The 12270-nt window shown below is 33.4% G+C and overlaps 1 protein-coding gene across 1 annotated transcript; it reads right to left on the reverse strand.

Annotated features, from left to right (window-relative positions):
* Positions 1-505: 505 nt before the first annotated feature.
* On the reverse strand, positions 506-1228 carry LOC133330749 (uncharacterized). Its single transcript, XM_061539161.1, has one exon. It carries the CDS (start codon positions 1226-1228, stop codon positions 506-508), a length of 723 nt encoding a protein of 240 aa, XP_061395145.1.
* Positions 1229-12270: the final 11042 nt, after the last annotated feature.

Genomic DNA, 12270 nt, shown 5'->3' on the forward strand with positions numbered 1-12270 from the left:
ATAAGCTTTATTAAAAGTGAGTGTTATAGTACAATGACGTAGAACGTCATTTTTAATATATTTCTAATTATTTGATTAATATAATATCATTCCTACCCTTTAATTAATAATAATACAAAGGTTGTGAAAAGTCCCAGGAATTCCCGGGTACCTGGGAATGAAAATTTTGAATTCCCGATTTCCCGGGAATGAAAAAAAGCCGGGAATTCCCAAACCCTAATCGCTACGTAAATGTATTGACGAATATTATATATTAAATAAAAACTCATATCACCGCCAATATTCTCAACGTTTTTTATATTTATTTTCTTCCCACATCTAGGTCACCTTATATTTCATTGGTTATAATATGTACGACATGAAAATATATTCCATTGACGGATTTTTATCTAAATGACAATTGCATCCGTACATATAAACTAAAAATTAATCATAACTTTTAATATTATAAATATAGTGTTATTCATTTTCAAATTCACTGCGTTGATTTCGTTTATAAATTAGCTTATCTACTTTTCACACACATTTCCGTTACGTCACGGCGTATTGTTTTACCCGATGCCGTTTGGGGAAGCTTCTCAAAGAAGTACACACCACCGTGCAAATTTTCAAAATGCTGCATACGTTCGGCAACATATTGACAAATATCCGATTCGGTAATATTGGAACCTTGACGTTTAACGACCGCAGCTGCCGGTAGAAAATCATAGGTCAAGTCGGGAATTCCAATCACACAAACATCAGCCACATCGGATAACTCTGAAATAACCTTCTCAATACTACCGGGTGAGAAGTGATAATTATTATATTTCATAATATCCTGGCGACGATCGACAATGAACAGGTTTCCCTCATCGTTGAAATAGCCCATATCGCCACTACGAACCCAGCCATCTTCCACAAATGTTTTACGGGTGCCCTCGGGGTTACAATAGTAGCCGGAGCTGATAAATTTAGAGCGTATGTAAATTTCGCCCGTTTCATTTGGTCCCAAATTCTCCCCTTGATCATTTAAAATTTTCACTTCGGTATTGGTCATAACAGTACCCACGGTGTTTGTGGGATCAATTATTGTCATCGTCACGACGCCACAAACCTCGGTCATGCCATACATGGTTGGGAAAATGCAATTCGGTGCATATTCTTTAAATTTTTCAACGACCGCATGTGGAAGTGTCTTGCCCGTGGCGAACATTACCCTCAAGCTGGACAAGTCGCTGTCTTGCATTATTTCCGGGCTGGCCAAGCAGAGGGGAATGTGCGATGGCGAACTTCCCACAAAGGGTATTTTATACTTTCGGATAATGTCGACAAAATCGCGTGGTGTAAAGGGATTTTCCGAGATATAACGGGTCTCACAATTAGAAATAGCTTTCAAAAGCGTTGAAATACCCAAATACCAATATAGGCTGCTAAATACCAAGATGTGCTGTGTTCTAGTAGAATCGTTACTGTAAGAGCCGGTATATAATGGATTAATATCACAGTATTGTAGAAAGTTTGAAAGCATACCTTAAAACTTGATTGAGAACAGCATAATGAGACATGCGCACCACCTTCGGCAAACTCGTAGATCCTGATGTACAAAGATAGAATGCATCCTGCATAGCGCCATGCTTAAGTTTAGGTACACTAAAAAGACACGAAAATAAAATGAAGTCAATTAAATCAATATTCAAAGTTCAGTCGTAACTCGAAGGAACGACAATTATAAATTGAAACAAATTATAAAAAAGAAATCATCCATCGTCATATATAAAATTTATCATTTCCTTTGTCACCCCTCGAAATATTTGTCGGTACATTATGGGGTATAAAGTATTATTATATTCTTCTTCATCAAAATAAAATTCTATGTCGATTTAGTAATGCTTGCAATATTATAGATAGAGCTCCGAAATTGCTCATACATTGCTTCAACATTTAGGATGTTCGATATATCCCCCATATAAAGGCACCGCCTATTTTAATATTGCCTAAAGCTGCATATGGGTTACGTAGAGGATACCAAGCAACTGCTTTGATTGTCTTTAAGATGGCAAAGTCCAGGCTTATCTTAATCCCTCTTTCATCTCAATTGTGGGCACTGACCTCTCCGCGGTGTTACCTGGGGTAGCTACTTTATTCACCCATTGAAATAGTGAGCTGATATGTGCTACGAGTTCACACATAAGAACTATAAAAAATGGGTTGAGGCGTTGGGTAACTAATCCACACTCGGAGAACCCCTCCTACTATGAATAAGCAATGAAAAAGAAAACCAGGTCGTCTGCCCTTATCGGACGACCTTGTTATTGGGCCATGAACGTAATCTTCTAAAATACGCCATAACAATAACGTTTGATAATAAATAGAAACACATAAGAGGACATCAGCATGTTAAGTTGGCTTCTTTTATTGTAAAATAATAAAGGAGAGCGGCGTAAAAAATCAAGTTTGACATGCCAGGCCTGAATCCTCGTATGTGTTTCCCCTTAATTTCGGAAAAAAATACATGCTGAAGAACTGTGGGAGTCGTGTGAAATATTTTCCATATTTGGTGAAATATTTTCCATATTTCTTATGGTGGAGGTTGTAAAATGTTACCGATTGTCAATAGTATTCTCACTCGCAATTCTCAATCGATTTCAACTTATTTTTGTTTAAAAAATTAATTTTCTTTATTTCTAAATTATAGAGTTTTCATTTCTATATTCACAACTTTGTCCTATTTTCTTTACTTTTAACCAACCAACTGGCCAATTTTTTTAGACTTCTTAATAAATAGTTTTGCATAGTGTGTGGGCTTAAATTTTATCAAAGTCTATATTTACCTGAAACTTTCATCATCGTTAGCTTCACTCAAAATTTCCATGACATTCGGAACACCGTCAATGTGATTGCGAATCGTATAGATGATTGTGTCTTGAAGGTCACAACCCACCAATGCTTGTCGAACATTTTCGTAAACATCACCATCACAAAACATTACCTTTGGTCTGGTCATGGAATAGATGTGTTTCAGACCCTTTTCATTAAAACTGGGATCAGTGCTACTGATACAAAGACCCGAGACCACTGCACCAAGAAATACGGGAGCTATATAATCGCTATTACCGCCACAAATACCAACCACATCGGTTTGTTGCAAATTCAGTTTTCCATAATAAACTGCTGCCCTACGTGCCAGTTGAGCCATTTCCTTGTTTGTCATTTCTTTTCCACTTTGGTAGCATATCTGGTGGTAGTATTTAAAATTGATGATTTACTAATCTAAACTGCCAAATGTCTTTTTCCTCCGGTCTACCCACCTGTACAATATGATCAGGATTTGCTTGCATGGCCTGCCATGCAACAGCCCCAAGCGAATCATCTAAACCGAAGCGGGGCTCTCCTATAGGACCACGCCAGATTTTTGTTTCCTTATTGTAATAGGGTTTGTCCATCGCTTCCACAGTCGAGATGTTTACAGACCGATTTATGTTTGACTACTGAATATCGTATGTTTGCGAATGCTTGTCGTTACCTTTTGATCCAATAGGTTTCCAGCGCCAAAAAGTTGATAAGACATTTTGAAAACAATTTTTTCCGTCATTTTAGGTTGTAGATAATCGCATGTAGCTAATTTAATAAAAAAAAAACACTTTCTGTACATAATTGCTAAAAAATTATTTTTTTTTTAATCAATGTTAAGATAGGTCGTGTCGAATAATATTCACCATTTAGGAGAGGATTCACCATTTACTATATTGAATCGCTGATACAACATCTTACAACCTATTTCCGGGTTTCTTTTATCAAATCGATTCAAAATGGATAGTTTTATAATAAACACGTGGGAAAATATCTGAGTATTTACACAAAAATATTGAGAATAAACACATTAATTCAGTACGCTGTGCCAAATATTGTCTCAATCGGACAGATATTGGAAGTTTGGTGCATCATTCACCTAAAATCGGTCGGGCCAAATAAGTGACTTGTGCCAAATTTTATTCCATTCGGATCATAAATGCGACCTGCACTTTGTCTACAATTTAACATGGACAGACGTACGGACATGCATAAATCGACTCAGAAAGTGATTCTAAGCATATTCTCAAAAGGAACCAGGAACCTGTTACAAACATATGCACAAAGACATTATACCCTGTACCACAGGGTATAAAATGTGAGCCAAAATTTGGCAGCCTAGGCCAATTTGTTTGACAGTCTCTATAGCTCAATCCACAACAGTAATTTTAATTCCAATATACAGGTTTTCAGCTCTATCCGTTCACCAAAATTGTACTAAATTTAGTACCATTTAGTACTTTTCGTACCCATAAGTACGAATATCCTAATCTTCTTCAATCATTCACTCCATCTGTTATTTTATTCCCACTTTCTCTATATGTTCACCTAAATCCATCTTGTACCATTTAGTTCGTTCCGTACATGTAAGTACGAACTTCTAAAACCATTTCCATACATCAACCACTTCCTAACCTGTATTGCATATAAAATTTCCAGATTCTAGCTATATATGTTCAGTATTTATACAATTACAACTAAATTTAGTAATGTTTAGTACTTTTCCTACACTTAGAGGTTGAATTAAAAACAACCCCTTTGTACATCTTTCTAGCTTTCCATCAGTGACTTACATCCCAGATTTCAGAATTCTAGCTTTTCCCGCCTTATACAACGGGTATCATATTTCGTACATTTTAGTACTTTTCGTACCCTTATAGTTCGAATTTTCGCAAACCTTCGAGAAAACCCTTATCTCACGCCTACACACCAACAACAACCCACACTCAAAATTTCAAGCTTCTAGCTGCAGCCCTTTCGTCAGGGTGATGATCTGTCAGTCACTCACTTACTTATCACTAAGCTGCTTTATATATTAAGATAAGATTATAAAACTGCCCATTTTGAATCGATTTGATAACAGAAACCCGGAAATAGGGTGTAAGAGGTTTTAGTAGCGATTCAATACAGTTAATACCCAAATAAATACCCTCAAATGGCTATTTACCCGGTATTTACCCACCCCCGGTAAATGCCATCTCTAAATATGGGACATCGTGTTTCCACCCGAAGTTACTGTATTTTGGCATTCAACATTTTTGTAAAGTGAACAAAATATTTATGTTGCGGCATAGCCTCCATATAAAGCTCTCGCCATATTTAAGGTATTTTTAAAGATTTTTTTTACCAAAATTTCTACAGTACAAGCTATATTTTGGCATTCCGGATTCTTGGAGGAAAATACCCAATTTTCGGTATTTTGCGGTTCTTGAGCGCGTTTTTCATCCGAATCCGCTGAAATTTGGTACATTGGGTTCCTATTGGGTATTAAATGTCTCCACAAAAAATTTTAAATATGGGTCCACTTTTTCTGGTAGCCCCCATATAACGTTACCTCCTAATTTTCAGTATTTTGGGGGTTTTGATCATATTTTTGCACCGAATTGGCTGTAATTTAGTATTTTGAGTTCTTAATAGGTACCAAATCTCTCCACAAAAAATTATGAATATAGGTCAATTTTTTTTTGGATAGCCCTCATATAAGGGTAGCCCCATTTTTCGGTATTTTGGGGTACTTGAGCGCGTTTTTCTACCGAATGCGTTGCAATTCGGTATTTTGTAGTCGTATATGGTAACAAATATCCCCACCAAAAATTATTAATATTCGCCCCCTTTTTGGGGTAGTCTCCATATAACCCACTTTTTATATAAAATTTCACCTGCGGAATATATCGAGATAAAAAATTAGAACGTAAAGTTCGATAATGAACTATATATGAACTATAACCCGCATTTAGACCCAGCCCCTCTATGGGAGGTACCAAATGGAGTGGACCGATATTTCCCATCTTCGAACTTGAACTAAGTTTGGAAGAAATAATAACATGGGCAAAGTTTGAACGAAATCAAAATTTTCTGAAACAAATTTGGTCCAAAGAAACATGGGGTCTAGAACCAGTATTTCGATGAGGCTCATTTCCACCATGTCAAAGTGTATACACCCTCATTAGCCATAAGTTTGAGGGTATAATTATTCGTTAAAAATTTCTGAAATTTATATCATGGTTTACATAATCGGTTTGTAGAAAAGTCGGTATGAGTCCACTTTTTGTTATTTTCCCTATATTTTCATTTCAAGTACCTGTCCGTATATCTATGGTGGAGGGTATCCAAAGTTCGGCCCGGCCGAACTTAATGCTTTTTCACTTGTTTTTTTTTAATTTCAAGTTCAATGTAAAACACATTTAATAGACTTGACTTTCGTTCAATATCAAGATTAGATCTATTAGATTACCACCTATTTTTTATGATTATATGCTGACAAATTTTTACTGATATGGTCTTCAAAATTAATCAACTTGTTGTTGTCACTTTCTGTGACTTTTATGATATGGTTTGCAATTGGATTTCCTATAAGAATATCATGCAAGGTAAGGTCGACTGATAAATACCCCCATATTTTTTATAGTGATTTTCAAAAGCAAAAGACATCCTTGGAAATTTTTGCTAATCAAAGATACTCGACAGTGTAAGTATGTACGTCACAAATGAAATGATTATTAAGATAATTATTATGAAAGTGGAACCTTAAGTGCTTATGTACCTACATATATAATTGATTGGTAATCACCTTTATATGGAAGTACTATTAATTTTGTCATTCTATTTCGAACACTTCAAGATATTTGCGAGAGCTCAAAAACTTTCATTATACTTTGATCAGCGTTTGGAAAAATCACAAGTGTATACTCTCGTTTTCAGCAATTCAATTTTTTTCTTTTTATTTAATTCGATGCTATAACTGTTCAATGGAGTTATCCTAAAAATTAAAAACTCTTAAGGAACTGATTAAGTATACATATGTAGCTATAATGTAAACTTCTAACTTAACTTAATTCGTGATTCAAAATATATATTTCCATCTATATATATATATATGTATATAAAAGAGTTGCGTTATAAGTGACTGACTGATCATCAACGCCCTGGCTAAACGGCTAAAGCTAGAAATTTGAAATTTGGCATGTAGGTCGCGTGTGGGGCGTAGGCGTGTGATAAAGCGGGGTTTTTGGAAATTCGTACTAAAAGCCACTAAAAAGTACTAAAAACTGTATTACGCGGGAACGGTTAGATGTAGAAATCTGAAATTTGGTATGCTGCTTTGCCTATGGCAAGCGATGTGGTATGAGTGAAAAAAATTTTGGAATTAGGTACTAAGAGGTACTAAAAAGTACTAAATATTATATTTGAATGGAATTGGTAGAGATACATATCTGAAACATGGTATGAAACTTAAACTATTACAAATAGAATGATGTGCAAAAATATTTTTTTTGAAATTTGTACTAATATTGTACTAAAAAGTACTAAAACGTTATTACGCTGGAACGCTTGGAAGTAGGTTTCTGAAATTTGTTATGCAGCTTTGCCAGCTAAGCCAAGTGGTGTGTGTGAAAAAAAATTGAAATTTAGTACTAAGTGGTACTAAAAAGTACTAAACCTTATATTTGAATGGAATCAGTGAAGATTCATATCTGAAATTAACTCAAGCTATTACAAATAGAATGAGGTGCAACGATATATATTTCTTTTGGTAATTAGTACTAAAAGGTACTAAAAAGTACTAATACTGTATTACGCCGAAACGGTTGGAAGTAGAACTCTGAAATGTGATATGCAGCTCTGCCAATGATAAGCGAAGGGGAATGTGTGAAACAAATTTGGAAAAGGGAAAGGTACTAATATGTACTAAATATTATATTACAATGCAACAAATAGGAATATATATCTGAAACTTGATATTTAGCGTAAGCTGTTACAAAAGAATCGTGTACACAAATATTTTTGCAAATTAGTACAATAGTGGTACAAAAACCTGTATTACTCCGGAAAGGTTGGAAGTATAACTATGAAATTATTTTCCAATGGAAGAAGTAGAGATGCATATGCGAAACTTAATATGTACTTATGCTGTTAGAAAGATGGACAAAATATTTTTTTGAAAATTAGTTACAAAATATTCTATTGCAAAGAACCAATAGAGATAAAAATACGAAAATTCTTATATAGCTTTAACATGGAACCTTCTAAATATTGTACATGGGTATTGAGCGATTAGAAGTGGTAGAGTTTGGAATTCGTGTAGATGGCATCTAAAATAAATGGAAATTCGTATTAAATTGATCTTAAAGTTGCTAACAAGTACTAAATATTCTGTAGGGTTGAAAGGATAAGAGTAGGAACCTGTTATTAAATACTTACAACAGTAAACATTTCTACATAAATATAATATAATTTCTACATAATAATCAGTACTAACTTAAACACATTGTATACTGGTATGTTAAAATAGAAATTAGTACAAACCTTTTTCTATGAAAACCAATGTTTTTTTTTTTTTTTTGTACTAAAAAGTACTACGTATAGGGCTGAGAGCTTAAACTTTGTTTGCCAATATTTTCGAAAATTTGTACTAACAAATAACAAAAGTGACACTCGGTGGTATGCGAAGATCTTCAGAGTTTACACAGGTTTTATTATTAGCATTATATAAGACATATGTTGTTATCAAAGAGGTTTCGGATATAATTTTGTTGAAATTGGTTATTTAATTCGCTTGAATAAAATTTACAAGTTTATATAATATTGACCTTTTTGGGGGAGGGACCAAGGGAAACCGAAGGCATGAGTTGGATTCAAATCGGACATTCCATTCGCCTGATATTGGATTTATAAATATTGAACATTTTGACCATTTGTGAGGGAGTTACCAGTGGAACAATGGGTCCCATCTTCGAACATGCTATAGGCTTGGTAAAGATAATAGGTTGCACAACGTTTGATTAAAATTGGATAGTCATTCGCATGTTATTATAAAATTAATTTTTAGCACAATTTTGTGGGGGAGGTACCAGAAGGAGCGGACTGATATTTCCCATCTTCGAACTTAAACTAATAGAGGATATACTGACAATTCTTTCTAATGAGGATTTTGTAACATGCAACGCCCAGAAATAAATTTCGGCAGAACTCAGAACTGTTAAAACCAATATGTCAATGTAATTATAAAAAATGTTGTACCGTGCAAAACATTATTTTATAAATTCGTACTATAAGGATATACAAATACTAAAACGTACTACATATTTGGCATTAGTATTAAACTACCAAAAGATTTTTCTTTCTTTTTAAAATGGTACTATTTAAATGCGTCCATCGGGAGGATCAAGAAAATAGTACACTTTCAAAAAATATAAAAATTATTATGTTTTACTCGATTTAGTAGGATTCGTGCATCAACGCTTCAAAAACGTATGTTTGAAAGAATAATAATGGGTTCTAATTATAATTGGTCCTAATTGAAGATGTAGGACCAATTATTATTCGTTTATAGTACTTAGAAATTCATAAATCCATATTAAGTTATATTGTGTAGCTAAATTAAATTTTATTTATTTATTTTAACTATAAAAGATCCGCTAACGACGTAGCGGGCCGATGCTAGTATATTATGAAAGGAAACATTATCTATGGAAAACGGGATTGACTCTATTTTTGCGTGGACAAAACTAAAGCACCTCTACTGATAAGCTATGCATTTTAGTTGTTTTTACCATTATAATTATTATGTTTTGGTTTCCTCACCACTTTTGAGTTACTGCCCAAAAATTTTAATAAGTACTAAAAACAAATGCAGTACTCCTTTAAAATAGCAAGCTATCAGTGATTTCAGCATGACCTCAAACATACACCGGGACATGTCAACGAATGGTTGAGGGAATCAAAATTCAAAGTTTTATAGTGGCCAGTACAATTGTCACACTTTACTCTCCGTAGGTTAACCAAACCCATTTATGCAAATATTTTTGATTCTTTCTCAAGTCTAAATTTGTTTTTTACACCATTTTTATTTTAAAATGAGTTGCGCTCAGACGATTTTCCTGGCAAAATAAGGCAAAATATGCCTTATTTTTAGTTGTTTCAAAAAGTGTGTGAAAAATGTTTTTGGTTTGAATTTGAAATTCACAATTTTTTAATTGAAAAATTATATAAAAATGTGTTTTCATAGTAAAATCTCAAAAACATCAAATGCGCTCTCGATTAGATGGGCATCATTCTATCTTAAAATCACAATTTTGTGATAATATTGTGATATTTCCACATATTTTAATCAACCTGGTCAACATACCCCTTATATCCATGTGATCATTTTTTCGACTGATATTTTTTTCAATAAAATTCTTTTTAGGTCCACTCAAACAACTGATCTGGTATTACAAATGCCATTACAAATTGAAATTTCCTCACATACTGCAAACATATACTGGTTTTCTTCCACAAAGCCTTTCGAGCTCAAAAGTCCTTCAAGTGAATTTCTAACTTTTGAGTTTTTATTTCGAATGTTTATTTAGTTTTATAAATATTTATCAATATCTAGTTATTCTAAAACTTTCTGGACCATTCGCATCTTTATTTTTTATACAAAGCCTCTTTATTTTTAGGTTTACAGTGCAAATTGTTGCCAATTTAAATAGATCTCACAGAATTTTTAAATTTTTTCTACTGAAAAAAAAATTGATTTGTTAACACGAAGTCGTTTTTTCTATATATTTTTTTAATATTAACGGAATTGTAGATAGAAAATCTAGGATGCGCTAATTACGTGTCACCCTAAAATTTGGCTTCTTTCATAAATACAAATTTCCTGTGATAAATTCCCCAATTTCCTGTGTAAAAAAAATCCAAACGAATCGAGTGTTATTCAAAAAAAATTCTTTTCAGGTGTGTGCTAATTAGGTGACCGGCACTGTATATATGGGAAATATTACCAATTTTTTAAAATAGCTGAAGCCGAGGTTCACCCCTTTATAACTCGGGAATTACTTAAGTGTATGAAAATAAGTGAATAGTTTTGGGTTAATTGATCTGTCGTTGCGAACTTTTCATAATATAGACCTCCAAACTTAATTTGGGTGGAATCTCTGTCTACTTTAATGTAAAAAAAAATGTGTAAAAACATATTGAAGCGAACCAGTTTTTTATGTTCTCTAACGTTTTGTGATTAAGCCACTCATTTCACGGTCTTCGTGTCAAAGTGAAACTAAAAGCCAACAACGTGGGGACTACGTCTCTTATGTATCATTTGACAGTTTGAAGCTCGATTTTAAGTGTTTTTTGAATTTTACTTCTAGCTTTGATACGCAAACAGGAGTTTCTAAAAAATCGATTATAAGATTATTGTAGTCGCGAATCTGAGTAATTTGATATATATTTTGTGTATGTAGTATGCACAGCATCAGAGTAATATTCATCCAAATGTGAAAATTGTGTGCGATCAAATTTCTAAAAAACCTATTTTACGGGCCAAATTTTTAGATCTGTGAACTGAATGATATGGGAAGGTTTTTTACGTTTCGGATGATATAAAATCTTCTTCGTGAAAATCCATCTACTAGAACGGCGGGAACTAACCTTCAAAAAAAAAACACGAAATTTGGTAAAAAATATTTTTGAAAATATCACGAATTTAATTGCGTTTTCTGTGGATCATTTCCGTTTTAATAAATGACCTTATACGGATTTTGAACTTTTGCTAAAACAGAACTTTAAAAACTTCAGCCGAAAGAGAGATGTACCCAATTTATCTCAAAAATAGAGTGAGCTAAGTCATCCAAGGTTCTTAATGGACCGCAATGAAATATATACAGATCGATGTATTTTTTTAGGGTGCACACCGAAATCGGATGCGTGTTAATGGCATGTGGAGTTTTCGGAAATTATTCGCGTTTTACGAGTTTTTGGGTACTTCAATGCAACGTGTAGTACATCTTAGCCGTCAAATGAAATTTCGCAAAAAATACATGGATTGGGTGATAAACTTCAGTATTTCCTGGAAACCGCATGCGCATCATATATGTACATATATATATGTATATGTACATTTTTTTAACCCCAACATTTTTATCTGAAATTTCTTATATTTCGAACAAAATCAATAATTTTCCTCAATATCTTGTTTTGTTGTCGCTGTAATTTAAAAACCGCTACAAAGACTTGTGTAATTTTGATATCATTTGATTCATCGTTTAGGTATAATACACGCCATAAATATAATGAAAATAATGACAACAATATCGTGGATATTTTTATTAAACAAAATAAAATATTTTTCGCGAAAATGGGGCTATTATTATAACATGGTCATTTATTAAACAATATTTTTCAAGGGCCAAATGAGGCGTGGATTTATTAAACAATATTTTTCAAGGGCCAACTGAG

Source organism: Musca vetustissima, unplaced genomic scaffold (assembly GCF_032173495.1).
Source record: "Musca vetustissima isolate MV318-11 ecotype Yass unplaced genomic scaffold, APGP_CSIRO_Mvet_v1 utg69497, whole genome shotgun sequence".
Classification (NCBI taxonomy): Eukaryota; Metazoa; Arthropoda; class Insecta; order Diptera; family Muscidae; genus Musca; species Musca vetustissima.

What these genes read in the sequence shown, in the direction of transcription:
- LOC133330749 (XM_061539161.1), bottom strand. Translation starts at nt 1,228, where the DNA reads ATGCAAGACAGCGACTTGTCCAGCTTGAGGGTAATGTTCGCCACGGGC.